Below are 16,381 nucleotides of genomic sequence, written 5' to 3'. Positions count from 1 at the left end.
CTGTAACAGGGTAGCAAATTGGGCGAGTTGGAAAATATTTGTGACTGCCAGCGCAAACATAGCGCAGATGAGAAAAAGAGACGACGACACAGGTGCTGTCCAACAACAGAATGTTTTTTAGAAGAACACCAGAGGTATATATGAGTAGGAAAGGGATTAACATCAAAAGTGCACTTCCCCAGTGATAACCAAAAACGGCAGCAAAATTATCATGCATAGAAGATCACAAATGCACACGTTCCAGGAAAGCCACTTCCTCATAAATTGGGGCAATAGAAGGGCAATTCACGCACGCGTCTTCCCTTTTTACTATTTCAAACGCCTCCGCGATTTCCCAAGTACTCTGGCACTTGTGTATAGTCGCTACGAGTAAACCCTAGCGGATGCCGTCTAGAGCTGTGCAGTGCGGGCCGTATTTCCGAGCCCGAGCCCGGCCCGGGCCCGCTGACTTTGTCGAAGGCCCGCCCGAGGCCGACGGCAAAGGGCTGCGAGCCCGCCCGGCCCGGCCCGACCTAAGAAAACACAATCCCGGGCCCGGCCCGGCTTTTTGAAGGTTCGTTGCGAAAAGAAAACATCGTTTTCCGGTAATTTGGAATTTTATTGAGCATATCAGATATGATGAAACGACGCACGACGAACAGTCTCTATTACACAGATTACAAAATACAAGTAGACGGCCTCATGCCAGCAACAATGGAGTTCGCTCGCCAAAGCCGTCACGTGTACGGGGTATGCCGTCAGCTTGCACGAAGGCGATCTACGTCGGGTCGCTCGTCGCTGTCGCGTGCATTTTCACTCATATGGGATTTGGCCTTAAATCTAACGCGAACAGTCGCGTGGCGCCGTCACCAGCTCAGGTGGTGTTACTTCTCTGTTTGTCGCAGTGAAATAGAGGCAGTGCTTTACCTGCTCCCCTTTTGTTTAAAGTAGCGAATGGAAAGGAGAAGCGGTAAAGGGCGGTCGCGGAAAAGGCGCTGTGTGCGTGCTGGAAAACAATTCCCGCTCATTCTCCATATTTCGGGCTTGAGTCGGGCTTTGGGCCGGGCCCGAGCACGGCCCGATAAAACTCCAAGTAGCCCGAGCGCGGCCCGGGCCCGAGGTGAAAACACGTCGGCCCGCCCGAGCCCGGCCCGCGGGCCGGGTCGGGCTCGGGCTTTCGGGCTACCCGGAGCCCGTGCACACCTCTAATGCCGTCAAAATCTATGACGTCACGGCGACTGGTGCAGAACTTCAAGGTGGCGTCGCATTTTCTTTTGGAGTGTTTTCTCGACTACCAAGCATCTGGCAACAAGCGTGGTGTTTATGTTATCGTGGAAACAGTAATTTACTAATACAGTCGAACCTCGTTAATACGTACCCGCTTTAAGCGTACTAACGGTTAAAACGTAGTTGCGACGAATCCCCGACCGAGTCTCATAGAGCCTAATGCATTCGCTGACCGCATAAGCCGTAGTGCTTCACCCTACGCCTACCGGTTAGTGCGTACCCTGCGTACCGCGATAACGTTTTGTGCCATAAAATTTTACTGCGCCGCCAAACTTCCCGACGCCACAATGTGCCGCCAAAGTCTTTTCGAGAAGTGCGTAGCTCGATCTATCACCGATTCCGACTTCCGCGCGATTGCGGCGATGCCTTTGCGGGTAAGCATCGGGAAAGAACGCAGGTGAGGCGGCGGCCACCGACGAACGCGCCAGCATGACTTATCGCCGACAACCTTATCACAATAAGTATCTTCAGATATCTGCTCGGGTACGCGTGCGGTGCAGCACTACTTTAAGCCTACTGCACGCATTTAATAGGCGACAACCTGGACGCGCTGGGCCGCCGATCGCTGCCGCCTCGTTGTGCGGGGCCGTGTTCAAGCGCGCGCCGCTTTGTAGAAACGAAAGCAGCTCGCTGTTGCGGAGTTGAGCGTTGCTGGTCGTGGGCGACGAGAAACCTCTTTGCGTAGATGCTATCACGCTAAACGCACGCGCACGGTACAGCAAGCGTAGCGCTGTCGTAAACATACTGCACGCTTTTATTGGGCGACCACGCAAACGCGCTTCCGTCCGCTGCCAGGACCGCTAGAGCGTCGCGGAGTGCGCATCGCTTGCAGGAAGTTCGTCATCGCCGCGTTAACTGAACAAGCTACTCGGCGCATCTGTGCACGGTCTGGGGCGAAGTGGGTACGAAGAACACTCCCACGACAAATGCGCGCGTGCGGTACAGCAAGCGGCCCGGCGGCCGCGGTAGTAACGCCGTGAGCCGAGCAGGCGACGCGCTGCACGCAACTAGCCAGGAGACGATCGGCTCCACGCAGCCGTACCGCGTTTCACTGGAACTGTCAGTTTTCATTTAGTAGCAGATCGCGGTACAGACGCACACACATATATCGCGGAAAGCCGACACTGTCCGTTCTGTCGCTACGTTGGTCAATGCGTATACCGGACCCTATAATAGTTCCGAAATGCTCCTTGGCGTCGTCACCGCGCGCTATCGGACGGTCGTGCGAGAGTACCAGAATCTTTTCTCCAGTTTGGGAAAAAGAAAGGAAAAGCTTTGCAGTGGGTACTTTAGGCAATATTTGCTGTGGCACTGTATTTATTTCTTTGCTGGTGGCGATGGCGTATGCGGGGAGATGCAAATTTTTACTTGGTGGTTAATGCGTACTACCGTTTAGTGCGTAGTTATGCGGCGTTCCCGGCAGGTACGCATTAACGAGGTTCCACTGCACGAGAAAAACCGTTTTTCTCTTTAGTGCCCCTTTAACCATAGTGACCGTCCATATATTCAGAAGTAATGGTCATTACAGTCAAAGAAAAGTTGGATTATTATTAAATAGCACTGCTAAAAAAAAAATAGGCTGGGAACCCACAAAAGCCTGCTGCCCTTCAATGTTTGGAAAGGTCCACCACCACGTTCTTTCCTATGAAGCTCGTTGTGACGAACTGACTGATCTTCAGTTTCAAGATTGGGATCTTGCCTATTTTTCTATTTATATCCGATTCAGCTTCGATGCAAAAAATGTAATGGCTTGAGCTGGTTCATACAAGCACAATTTCTCTTTTTTAGAGCGATGAAAATTCCTTGAAAGTTGGAACACGGGATTTTTGGAACACTCGGAACAATGTTTCTCATATTAGTAGATCACCCTTTCACACTGCCAAAAAGAGCAACTCTTTCCGCTAGAAGACTCTCCAGAATATGAGGGCAGCAACGTCACCCTGAAGTTCCCCTACCGACTCACTGGGACGTCATAGATTCTGACAGTGTCTACTAGAGCCTACATGGAAAGGGGAAAGAGGCGATGTGCCAAGTTAAGAAATTTTGTTGAGCCACTGACCAAAATACGAACAAATTTTAAATTCGTGACGTCACGCTGACGTTCATGTGCAGAGATTGTGGCGCCAGTTTAAGAGGGAAATTGAGCTTTATATTCTTTATTAATAAACCTGTGATGGTGAAATTACCGACAGTAAAGATTTTGAAGAATAATTTGTCACTCTAATCCGATTCATTGTTTCTCATTACTGTCCCTTCAAACACCTGTTCATACGTGTCGGGTCATCCGCCAGGCCGAGCGAACAACCCATTTGCAATGAAGAAGATGGAGCGAGCAGAGCGAACGTGGAGCTGCTGTGAAACATGCTAAAAGACAGCGCGTGCATACAGGTGTGGCGAACGCCTGTATGCTCCTTCCCCATCGTAACTGACGCCTTTGCCGCTTTTGCAAGCAAGTGTATGTAGTCCGTACGTGAGCTGTGCAATGCATAAACATTACACGGTGCTGTGTAGCATGGCAATAAATTCAACTATAACAGCTTGAACATTGTGGCAAAACAGCGCAAGAAATGGGACAGTGAACACACAGGACGCAGCGCTGGCTATCAGTTGTTGATAGACAAGAGCTGGCAGACAGCGATGTGTCTCGGTGTGTTTACTGTCCCGTTCCACCACAATATTCCCGAACCCCCACCTAAGAACCCATGTGCGGCTTGGCGAGTTTCGCTTTACATAGATTTCAATGTATACGCGTTTTGATCCACGTATGTTTTTTTGCAGTCAAGCTGTTCTGCCTGCCCCGTGGAAACTTGGTCACGTGACCTGGGCAGAACAGTAACGAATGAAAGGCAGGGCTCTCCGTGGCGTTGCATTAGCATCCCTATCTTGCCAGTGGTGGGCCTGGCTATGAAGCAGGCGCCGTCACCTACGCAGTTCACTATTGCCAGTGTCCCATACTGCCAGATCCAGGGTCGACAGCGACGTGCTGTTCTACCAATGACGTCATACATGAAGTTTCTTCTCAGGTCACGTGACCCCGATATTAGGTGCAAATACTCTTCCGGCAACTTGAGCTTCGTGCAGTTGAATTATCAGTAGTCTTTTACTGGGATTGTTGGTACCATAGGCGTGCGCACAGGGGGGGGGGGCAGGGGGGGCGGCCGCCCCCCCTAATCACCTAAGAGGGGGGGCGCAAAATCTGCCCCGTACATTGACCCTTCTAGTCAGTAAGATGGGGGGGGGGGGCAAAATCTGCCCCATACATTGACTTAGTAGGGTGGGGGGCGCTGCGATGAACCTTCGCCCCCCCCCCCCCCTGATGGTGAACCCTGCGCACGCCTATGGTTGGTACCTTTGATAGACATGATCATGTGTATTTCTATGTTGAGATTTTCTGATGTGGCGTTATGTACTCGCGGAAACTTCTGTCAAAGGCTAAAAAATTGTCTGAAAGGTTACACACCCAAAGCTGTTTATTTTATTCTGGAGTAACTCAGAAAATTCCAAACTTGCGAATGATTAGTTTGCATGACAACATTTCGCTTTTAGAAAATAAATTTATTGGAACAAATAACAAGAAACAACGTTGTACGTCCGCTTGCTTGAACAAAGGAACGGGGAGACTTTACACCGGGAAAACCTGGAACAAAAGAATAGCAAATGCGACTGTTACGGCTACCTTCTATATAGGTCGACCACAACAAAACTTGTAGAAACATAAAAACACTAGTTTCACATGTAGCGTATATATAGAAAAGTACCGGTGCACAATTTTACGATTGAAGTATTCTTGTTGATATTTAGTAGGGATACCGGCATATTCGAAACAGAAGCGTTGTTCCTACAAAGTCTAACAACAAAGCGCCTGCGAGGCGTGTACAGTTTTTTTAAACCATTACAAGTCAGTCGTTAAGGTTGCGAAATACAAATAGAAAGTAAGCAGAATCTTCTTTGGGAGTTGAAATGATGCTTAAAAGTAGAGTTTTACTGTAGAAAACCGTGGTTGCGGCCTTCCCTGGAAGGTTTCAGGATGCATGTTATCTGCCTCAATATTCTTGAGAGCCCGCTCATTGCTCTTATCCTCAATCAAATCACCCTTGTGCAGGGGCGTAGCCAGAAATTTTTTTCGGGGGGGGTTCAACCATACTTTATGTATGTTCGTGCGTGCGTTTGTATGTGTGCATGCCTATATACGCAAGCAAAACTGAAAAATTTCGGGGGGGGTTTGAACCCCCCCAACCCCCCCCCCTTGGCTACGCCCCTGCTTGTGCAATTGCCAGAGTTGACAGAAGTTCAATTGTATTGTTCACATTAATATGCCTTACGAATTGAGCCATATAAACTGATGCCCAATGATCTCTGAATTCGGTTTCGATCTCTAAGTTCGTATTTATAGTTGCAAAATTGCAAAATTCGGGAACACGACGTGTCGCTGGAGCCGATGTTTCGATAAGCGGACTTCAAGAAGACGAGTCCGCTTGTCGAAACGTCGGCTGTTCCCGAATTTTTCCATCTCTTCAAGCTTTCGCCTTCCCTTGTGCCTTTCTTGCTCTATAGTTGCGAAATGCAAGCACAACGTGGCACTTATGATAAGCTGGAGTGGGGAAGGTGGCTCGCTGAACTATTTTCCAATGAAATTAGTCGAAATATTGAAGGTGCAGCTTGAACAAAGCATTTTGTTGTTTTTCTTTTGCTAACATGCCCTCCGCGGCCAGATATGACAGGCGGTCTTTTAGTTGTGCTCAATGTGGAACTCTGGGCACTGCACGGTGAAATCTAAGAAACATTTCAGCATTTAGCTCACAAGGCAAGACGACGACCGAGGGAAAACCGACGGAGACAGGCGCTATGTCTTCGACCTTCTCTTGTGTTGTAGGAATAGCCCAACATTATTTGTCGGTGTTTTACGTGCCAAAACCACGATATGACTAAGAGACGCTGTATAGTGGAGGGCATAGGTCGGCAAACACTCGTGAGTCGACTCACTCAGACTCAGATCGGGCCGTGAGTCTGAGTGAGTCCTGGTGACATATTTTGGTGAATTTGAGTCCGAGTGAGTCCGGTTGAACAAAATTTTACTGAGTCTGAGTTCGAGTGAGTCCAGTTGAGGAAAATATTGGCCTGAGCCCTAAGCGCAAAATATATTTCTGGAGTGAGTCCGAGTGAACTCCCCCTTTTGTTGCCGACTTGTTGTCCTATCTATACACTCATTTTCAGCATCGTTTTCACCATTATTATCAGCCTTATATCGGATTATGTTTATACGCAAGTCTATTCACACATCTCAGCACACTAGCTTTCATGCGACATCTCAATATTTATTGATCAGAGGCGTGAGTTAGGGGAAGGGGTGCTATGACCTCCCCGCGCAGACTAATGGGATGTTCTTGATAAAGATATCTCGTGTGAGTCGCGTATTTCGTAGAAATTCCCTTACTGGGTTGTAATATAATGATGATATATGATGATAACGCGTATTTGAAGGTACAAGATCAAAACGCGTGTCGCAGAGACACCATGATCAAAAACGCTAATTTTATGCCAACAGACTCGTGAGTCGACTCATCCAGGCTCACTCAGGCTCAGGTGAAGCCGTGAGTCTTGAGTGAGTCCCGCTGAGTAATATCTTGGCGATTTCCGAGACTGAGCGAGTCCGGTTGAGAAAAATTTTGGTGAGTGAGTCCGAGTGAGCCCTCAGAGCAAAATATATTGAGCGAGTCTGAGTGCGCTCCAATTTTTTTGCCGACCTATGGTGGAGGGTTTCTGAAATTTTGATCACGTGGGGTTCTTTTAAGGTCGCGGCCGAAAATCGATCCCGCTACTTTAAGCTCAGCAGTCAAGCACCATAACCATAGGACCGCGGCGGGTAATGGAATGCTAGGTCAAACTTTATCGCAAGAAATGTGTGTGCAGCGAACTTACATGTTAGGAGTCGGCGGCAGCCTCAGACGAAGTACATCGACGTCCGGAGCTCGTCCAGGACGCGGACAGCCTCGGCGTACTGAATGGGAGCGACGTTGTCCCCGCTGCCTCCCGAGGAGTCGCTGCCTGAGCTGGGCACGTCCACTTTGCTCACAATGTGGTTTTTGGCCCGGTAGGCCGCCAGGTGCGCGTAGTAGACGGGCGCCGGGATACTGACGCTCCTGGCGCAGCGGGCGTACGTGTGGCACAGGTAATAGCTGAGCTTTTGCAGCTCGTCAGCCGTGAAGTTCGAGTCGTCCCAGACGACGTAGTAGTGCGCCGGACGACTCGTGCCCTGCAGCGCCCAGGAGTACCACATTGATATAGACGAGCTCACCTTAGCGTATCGCTAGAGGCTCTAGCGTAGACTAGCGTATACGCTAGAGCCTACCTATGCGAGTTAGGCTTAGAAACTAACTTCGCCATGCTACGTAGTACGTACGCTTAAATGCTAGTTTGCTCATGCCATAGTTTAATTTTAAATTTTCTTTGAAAGCATGCTTTTAATTTTTATATAATTAAAGTAATACATTTCTATAAAAACAAAATGGCTGCCATTGCACGATATCTGTCGCCCCTCGTGATTTTTCTGGATTTACGCCACTGCCAGCCGCAACCATGGAGAGAAAGAAACGTAAGCTCTGGGATAAGCAAGCCGCTCGGGGGCCCCGGCACTAACTTTCTATTAGAGAGTTTTAAAGAGTGTCTTGCGTACCCAAGCTTTGTACTTAGCAGTGCAGCGCCAAAAGACGCTTATGCACCAACTAGCCCAAACAACAGCGTTACTGCAAACTTTATTACCCCAAAAACCTTGATTTTCTCTTCGATTAGTAAACCTATGATGGTGAAACTAACGGCAGTAAAGTTGTTAGTGTTAACCTGATCTCACATTTTAACGTGCATCTAAATCTAAGTACACGGGTGTACTTGCATTTCGCCCCCGTATAATTGAGGCCGCAGTGGCTGGGAATCGGACGTAATAATTGTTGGGGTTTTACGTCCGAAAGCGCGATATGATTATGAGGGACGCTGTAGCGGCGGGCTCTGGAATGTCGGACCACCTGGTGTTGGTTAACGTGCACCTAAACCGAAGCACACTGGCCTATCGCGACTTGAAGCCACCCTCTGCAGCACACTGTATACCTGGATGCCAAAGTGACTGCAGAGGAAGAAGTCGAAGTCGAGCGGGTGCGTGACCACCGAGTCGACAGTGGTGCCCGGTGGCACGTTGCGGCACTTGCCGACGCCGTCACGCTCGTTGGCTGGCATGAAGCGCGTGTGGTGGCGCTTCTGCACCACGATGAAGGTTAGGGGAGGCTCGTACATCTCGTTCGGAGACATCTCCTTGCACGCCTGGCGGATGGCGCTCACCTGCAATTTCAGGGAAAACTTCGTCGAAAGGGTTTGGTGCCAAGTTTCGTTAATTCAGGTGTTTGACAAGATCGAACCCAGTGGGTACCTGCCGGGAAATAAAAATTTCGTTAGCTCGGGAATTTCGTAAAATCGGGTTTCGTTAGGTCGTGTTTTAACTGTACTATAATTAGACTCATTTTGAAAGGACTAAAGTGTTCATTTCATCTGCATGCAACCACGCGCCATTGCGCTTTGAAATTCTTCCCGAAGCCATCGTGACAATCACTGACCGTAACGATTTCCTAGAACTGAACAGGCATTTTAATGCACAACGATTTAAGTTGTATTGCATATTGGTTTAGAGCTGTATAATACTTTATTGACTTTTACTTACTGTGCTTTGTTTTTTTTTTGACGCTAAAGAGCAAAACGATTTCTCTCATATTAGTGAATTTCACAATTCCAAAAACACCACGCTTGCTGCGAGAAGACGCTTAGTAAGCGAGAAAACGCGCAAAAACAAAATGTGGGTGGCGACGACACCTTGAAGTTTCCGCAACATTAGCCGTGACGTCACATGTTTTGACGGCGCCTACTAGGGACTACGCAGTTCCTAAGCGGTAAAAAATAAGTACATTGTCCTCTCAGGGGGCCACAGACTGCAAAATTGCCGGCAGATCGAGTTTTCGTTGTATAGTATATTTTTTTTGTTGGAACTTAACAGCCTTCGACTTTCACAGTGATGCATTCCTTCTCTCTTTCGTCCTCTGAGCGTAGTTTGGCACGCAAGCGGAGCTCATTCGCAGTCGAAGCGGCACTCATGTAATGTGAGTGCCGACAGCATCAACCGGCCGCTGCTGCAAGTTTGTCAAGCGGCCAATTGCAAGACAAAGCTTGCTGAATCATGACACCTGGCTGCGCATTTGTTGTTGTGTAGCTGTTGCTTTGTGATTATGTCGCGTACGGTTATGTTGAACAAATCATACACGAGTTTCAGCACATAACGAACGGCGCGGCAGCTAGGCTGACTTGGTCACATTTGACGCATTATAACTCCTTAGCAACCAAAATAATCCAACGTTTCTTAACATGAAAGCGTTTTATGCCGGTGTCCACCGCGGCTCCACTGACGCATTTCCGTCGCGGATATGACGTAAAATATAAAGACTAACATATGGCAAAGAAAAAAACTAGAAGAAAGTTCCGTCACCGGAAGTCGAACTTACGACCCCTGGAACCCCAGCGCGAAAAGACTCCGCCGCAGACGATACGCTCTTCGTCATACTAACGGCGTGCTATGTATATACACCATTTGCCGGTGGCGGTACTCAGAGATCGGGGTACATCAGCGTGTTTTCGTTGTCACTAGCGAGATGGCGCGAAGGGCTCGAAAGGCGCGCTTTAAAGGTCGTCGCCCCACGCGTTGAGATGAGCGTGCGCCTCCGCGCCTCCACAGGGCGTGGTCGCTTGTGCGCGCGCGCTTACCCTGTACGTCTTGCGCTCTCACCGCAAGTTTGCGTTGAAGTTAGATAGAGCATAGACTCTAATAGGGCACGAAGGTCACTTCGCTCACTGCAGCGGCCGTTTTGCGAAAGAAGCGCGCTGCTCACAAACAAATACGTTACAACAGTGACAGTTCGCGCTCATCCTGTGTATAATTGTGTGTTCGTTTCGTGCGTCCTCCTTTGTATTTGACCAACGCACTTCAACTGTCGAACTGTGACAGTTGTTAGTTCGCGCTCATCCTGTGCATGTTCGTTCCAACGTTTCTATAACCGCTGGTTCGTTCCGTGCGTCCTTTCTGCTTGAGCAGCGCGTTGCAAGTTTCCAGCTGCTTGCCGTTCTTCGCGTGACATTACAACTTGTTGCTATAGCATTCATTCCTTCGCCCTCGGGGCGAAACAATAAACAACAAACGCTCAACTACGTCTGTGAAGACACGTTTTACTTTCGTGTTATACCGATTCCTATGACAGATGGATCAGCCATGTTTTTTATGCGGAGTAGTAGATGAGGTCCTTGACTTCAACCGGAGGGATTCTAAAAAAAATTAAAAGTGGCCTTTTTGAGAAAGCTATTTTCAAACTTAGGCGTTTTTGGTAAACCACTCACGTTTCAAACTAATTATCGAGTAAAACGGAGCGCAATAAAACCACGGAAATTACTTTAGAAGAGAGCGCAAATACCAAAGTTAATATGTATCGATTTTCATTATCCTCACTTTAACTTGCTTGCAGCAATAACTTCCTGAAATACAGGTATTTTGTGTGATTTGTATGTTTATGATTTTTTCCTTCAAAAGTTCTTCAACAAGTGAGGGAAATAATAGGCTCATAAGACTATTTCACTTTTTCTTTGACGGGAATAAATATTGTGACCAAGAAATGCACCACTTTTTTCTCTAGGTGCGCTCAAAATTGAGAAATCGCGAAATTGGCGGAAAAGTGTTTTTTACGGCTGAAATTTATATATTTTTTTTTCAGGCGAACAATTTTTTTTTGCACAAAACTAACTTCGAAACCATTGTTCTGGGTCTAATGCCTAGGCATACAGTAAATTTCATCAAAATCGGAAATGGTGACCGGGACCTCGTGTTCGATCTTATCTGGACACACCCTAAAATGCTCTTTGTCTCCATTGGTGTCCGCTTCTTTGTAAAGGAAATGTGGACAGACTTATTTGGGTTCATTTTCCACATAGAGCACCGATCCTGGACACGTTCCAAATCAGTTTGTAGTTGGGTAAGGTCACTGTCACTCTTTACTTGTCTATACACAATGCAATCGTCTGCGAACAATCTAATATGCGATGAAATACCTACTAAAATATTGCCACGCCCGCTTCTTTTATTTTGATGTGTTCGAGTTTGACCAGCAAGGACGGTTACCAACGCTCGACGCCTGGCCGCGAAGCAGTGTTCGAGAAGCTTCACGATTTTAGTAGATCGTTTTGTTAAGATTGCGCGTCGCACGCGAATGTTCCAGCTTTGTCGAGAGATAACGCCGCCACCAGCGATATTGCTGGAAAGTTCCATAGCGCCTGTATAAAAGCCGACGCGCTTGACCGCTTGTCAATTGATCGACGGTCGACGCTCTGTTCGCCGCTATCAGTGTATTGCTGTAGCTTTCAGTTTCTCGGCCACAAGTTCGGCCTAATAAACAGTTTCATCTTGACGTGCTGACTGCTGCCTTCGTCGACGTCACGACCCCGTGACAATATCTCGTAAACTCCTCCCCCCACCCCCCACAAGAACAAAGTTATGCGGACGCCCTTGCCTGTGGTGTATTGTGAAGAAATAACGGGACCGCTCACCTCTCGGTTTCGCACTTCGAGGAACTGGCTCTCGCTCACGCCGTCGCGGTAGAAGACGATTCGTTGCGGCTTCTGCCTCGTGGCGCGGTAGAAGGCCCTGAGCAGTTCCTTGACCATCTCCTTGAGCTCCCGGATGATATCGACGTTCCCCTTGTCCTGCTCCATCTGGATGCGTATGGAGGAGTGGAACTTAGACGGGGTCGCGTCCAGGCTGCCAACGCAGGCGGCGATCGACGGACGGACCCGGTCGCCGGGCGACGGATGCGAGACGTCGGCGCCGATCACGATCACGGGCGTCCGGAACAACGAGGGCTTCTCCTGCGACAGCAGGCTGTTGTTGGTGCCGCCCATCTTGGCGTTGATCTTCTGCAGCAGGTTCTGCACGAGCGGAGCGTTGCACTTGCGGACCACGTTGTTGTCGAGCACACACTGAGTGCGCAGGCCCAGCTCAGTCTCGGCCACCTGCTTGATTTCGGCGTAATTGGTCGTCTTGGCGATGACGAGCACGACCATCTGGAGCCCGCCGTGGTTCTTAAGCTGCTCGCAGAGGATGGAGCGGATGGGACGCCGGTTGGGGTCGGCCGCCGAAATGTCGAGCGGCTGGTGGATGCGCATGCCCAGTTCCTTGCCAATGCGGACGAGCATCTTGACGAAGTTGTCGACGCTGTCTCGCGGCGCGGACCGGCTCATGCTGACCACCGTCCAGCGGTCCATGGTGGCCGGGTTGTAGAAGTGCTGGCCGCGAAGATCCCACGTGCCGTCACGCGGCTTAATCACCGAGCTGTGTTCGAACACCAGCGTGGGCGGGTCAAGCACACGACCTTTGAGCTGCGTCAGATCGGTGCTGATCTTGATGCCAAATTCGCGCAGGTAATCCTCGGAGCTGTTCACCAGGTCGCGCACCGACTGGCAGATTTCCTGGAACGAAATCGAATTCTCCGATTTTGCTACGGGAAAGAACAAGGTTTGGATGTGACACGCAAGTTGTCATCAGAGACGGCATGCGTGCGACTTCGCGTCTATCGCAGTTCACGTTATAATGAACACAGGCGTGCGCAAGGAGGGGGAGGGGGTGCGCAGTCTGCATGCCGCATACTTGGACTTAAAGGAGGGCTGGGGCGCTGCGACGAACCTTCGCCCCGCCCCCCTTTGATGGTGAACCCTGCGCACGCCTACGATAATAAACCTGCCATTGTTTGTGCTGTTTGTCTTCCAGCAATGTTGACACGTGTGTGTCGTAAGCATATCTTTCCAATAAAGTAATGTTAGCCGAAAGTCGGCACCTATATACAGTCAGTTTTCTCTCATTCCGTGTTAGTTTAGCGCTACCACTATAATACCATTAGCACCGGCTGGATTGGTCCATTTATTATTTTTCTTTCGACGGGGACATGCGCAGAGAAAAATGAAAGAACCGCGGACGCCGCCATGGCCGAGTGGAACCGTCGCATTGAAAAGGAACGTCTCCTAAATTTGGCACCTTAATCCCTTCCTCTAAAAGAGCGAACGAGAGGGCACTTGCGGTACGCGTTAGGCTCACGATTTGTCCCCTCGTTCACTCTGTACTTGTGCCAGATGTGTAACCCACCATAAGGCCATCAACGGCTACTCTCCTTGGCGAGTCCTAACATGCCATATACATAACTCAAGATACACGATGGAGAGTCGCGCCCAAGGAGGTTGAAAAACCTCCTTGGTCACGCCTCATGAAGAGCGTGAAAATGCGTATACGATTGGGCATGTTTGTAAACCGTGTTAACGTTTATAGCGCACAAGACCAGGTGGCCGCATCGCCACAGGCGTGCGCATTAGAGGGAGCCACCTTTCACCTTTGGTATCCATTCCGTTTAATGGAAAAAGAAAATGAGCGGAACTGCTGTAATGAGCTGTATATTGCGCGACAGTGAATGGACACAGTATACCTGGAATCTCTGGGCAGGCGGCTTGGCCGTGCGCTTGATCATCTCGGCCGTCTGGTTCTCGTCGAGCTTCTTTCGGCAGTGCTGGCCCTCGACCAGCTCGCACACCTCGAAGGGGATGTAGACCGGATGCTCGGGCCTGCCGCTCTGCACGCACGGCAAGTGCGGGTACTGCAGGGGAGCGTACCGCTGCCCGAAGTACTGCGATACCGTGACGCTGGCCCCTTCGTCCGTGTCGAAAGAGATCGCACTCGCCGAGCTCCTGGTGACGCGCACGACCTTGTACTTGCGCGGGTAAGGCAGGTGCGTCACCTTGATGCGCAAACCCTTGAGCTCCTTGTTGAGCCGCGCGTGCTGGGACTCGCTGAGCGGCCGGAACTCGGAGGGCGTCATGACGCGCCTGCCGCCGAATATCTTGCACATGAAGTTGACCAGGGGCAAGGGCTCGTAGAAAGCGGTCGCCGACACGTCCACGTTCAGCATGGGTTTCCACTGCGCCGGCCGCACGCTCGTGTAGTAACCGAACCAGACTTCGCGGCCTCCGCCCAACGCGTACGTCTCGTACGGCGGTTTGAAGAAGGAGCGCCCCACGGGCGTCAGCTTGATCGACGGTCCGTGGCGTACCACGATGTCGATCGCCTGGATAACCTCTTGGGGTACGTTGTGGGTGCGTTTCTTGTACACGGCGTTCAAGGCGTCAAGGTTGACCGTGGCGGCGTACTGGATCTTGACTGTGAACCTCTGAATCCTCTGGTTCTCCTCCAGGTCGACGGAGAAGATCCTCTCGCGGAAGTTGAGCTGGCGTCGCGTGTACAGGTTCTTGCGGCCGTCGAAGGCCGGGATGCAGTCGGACAGCTCGCCTCGGTATTTCTTCACGAGAAGCTCGATGACGGTGCGATTGATCTTTGTGCTGAGGCAGCGGTACCTTTTCTGCTCGGGCACCCTAGCCTCCTCCGTGGAGGTTATCTCGACGTCGTAGTGGTATATGCTGCCGTCTGGGATCTCGATACTGAAATGGTTGGCCATTAGCTGGATTAGACGGCCGAGCGTGCCATGGGCTGGCCGCCGAGGGAAGTGCGACGGAAGGGTCAGTGCGACTTCCTGCGACACAGTTATCAACTGTTAATGTAAACTACTTTGCTACCACCCGATAATGTGGACGGGAGGATGACCGCCGCCGCAGAGCATCGGACGCGCTATTCGAAGGTTGCAGGTTCGTTTCCTACAGGCGGCGAGTCATCTTTCCGTCCACTTTAATTTCCTCTCATTTATATCGCGATTACTACAAACAACATTTGTCTGTTCTAATTGACGTGTAACAAAGGAGAACGAGCCCTTAAAATTCCTCTTTTGCACCTTTTTCAAACCAGACTTGTGCACGTTACAGAAGTAACAGATTACAATTTCTTCATTTAAAGTGTAATTGATTGCAGTGGTCAAATGCAGCCCCAGAAAAGTAACTGAGCGTTTACAGAAATGTAATCGATCACTTTTGCGTTACTAAACTCCTTCAAAATTTTATTGCCGTAACACAATAACAAGTTTACTGAAGCTACAACCAACTACTGTGGCTTGCATGGTAGAGAAAAGGCTGCGAGGCTTACTGTGGCTTCTGTCATACACTGCTACACGTTAACTTTCAGCAGTTGTTTTTTAAAGTAGTCGTCGCTGATTCTTCCACGTTTGCTCGTTAGGAGGTCAGCTGCTGCACTGAACACTCTCAATGCATGCGCTGGAGGGAAGGGTGGTATTAAAACGTATACGAACGCCTTGCGCACCAGCTCGTAGTTGCGCAGTGCGTCAACGTGCTTCACTGTTGCTGGCGCTCGTGTAAGGCCAAGAAAAAGGTGAAAAAATGGGCTCTGTATAGGGACTCCCCGTCCTGTCAGACGGGGGGGGGGGGTCCCTACAGAGCGGTCGCACATTCTTCGGGACGAGAACTGCCGTAGAAGTGGTTGCAACTTGATTTTGAAAAAAAAAAATGATTACAGGCAATAATTACAAGAAAATTAATTCAATTACCCAGAACCTTAATGTTTAGAAAAAGTAATCGATTATATTACAAAATTACAAGAAAAGGCAATTAATTACGAGTAATCGGTTACACGTAGCGCATTGCCTACAACTGTTTCAAGCACCCAAAACAGCCTTTGGGCAATCAAGAATTTGCATAATATGGGGTGTCAGGCTGCCTTTCTTTCCTCACATAGCCTTTTGGCTTGCGCAAGAGTTGCTTTGCTTAAAGCACACTCTAGAACAGGGGTCTCAAACACGCGGCCCGCCCCTCACACGACTGTCTTCGTCACATATATTTTTATTTTCATTGTTTTCGTCACATATATGGAAAAAGCCGCCTTTCAAGTGGCAATTGTTCACAGATGATTTGTGCAATCTAGCCCCCCCCCCCCCTCCCTCCCCTACCTACGTTCCTCACTGCCCCGGCGGCCCTTGCGAAGCTAAATTTCGCGACTGCTGCCCGCTAGCTGAGGAGAGTTTGATAACCCTGCTTTAGAAGACAGGGGTGTTGCGTTTTCGAAATTGTGGTCATTCGCGATAGCTGATAGTGCGAATCC

At 49.7% G+C, this 16,381-nt stretch overlaps 1 protein-coding gene across 2 annotated transcripts in view; it reads right to left on the bottom strand.

The window, feature by feature from the left end:
* Positions 1 to 7,131: 7,131 nt before the first annotated feature.
* LOC119400472 (protein argonaute-1) overlaps positions 7,132 to 16,381 on the bottom strand; it is a 379,544-nt gene continuing 370,294 nt past the window's right edge. The window contains exons 2-5 of one of the 2 annotated variants that reach the window (XM_049418080.1): positions 13,812 to 14,756; positions 11,890 to 12,807; positions 8,368 to 8,595; positions 7,132 to 7,519 (exon numbers count right to left, since the gene is read on the bottom strand). In XM_049418080.1, the coding sequence (XP_049274037.1) occupies positions 7,208 to 7,519; positions 8,368 to 8,595; positions 11,890 to 12,807; positions 13,812 to 14,291 (1,938 nt within the window). In that variant the 5' untranslated portion in view covers positions 14,292 to 14,756 and the 3' untranslated portion in view covers positions 7,132 to 7,207. Of the gene's footprint in view, positions 7,520 to 8,367; positions 8,596 to 11,889; positions 12,808 to 13,811; positions 14,910 to 16,381 lie in introns of both variants that reach the window. The other variant, XM_037667527.2, reaches the window with a different exon arrangement.

This window comes from Rhipicephalus sanguineus, chromosome 7 (genome assembly GCF_013339695.2).
Source record: "Rhipicephalus sanguineus isolate Rsan-2018 chromosome 7, BIME_Rsan_1.4, whole genome shotgun sequence".
NCBI classification, from domain to species: Eukaryota; Metazoa; Arthropoda; class Arachnida; order Ixodida; family Ixodidae; genus Rhipicephalus; species Rhipicephalus sanguineus.
The sequence above is the reverse complement of the archived record's forward strand: the minus strand, read 5'-3'. Positions and strand labels throughout refer to the sequence as shown.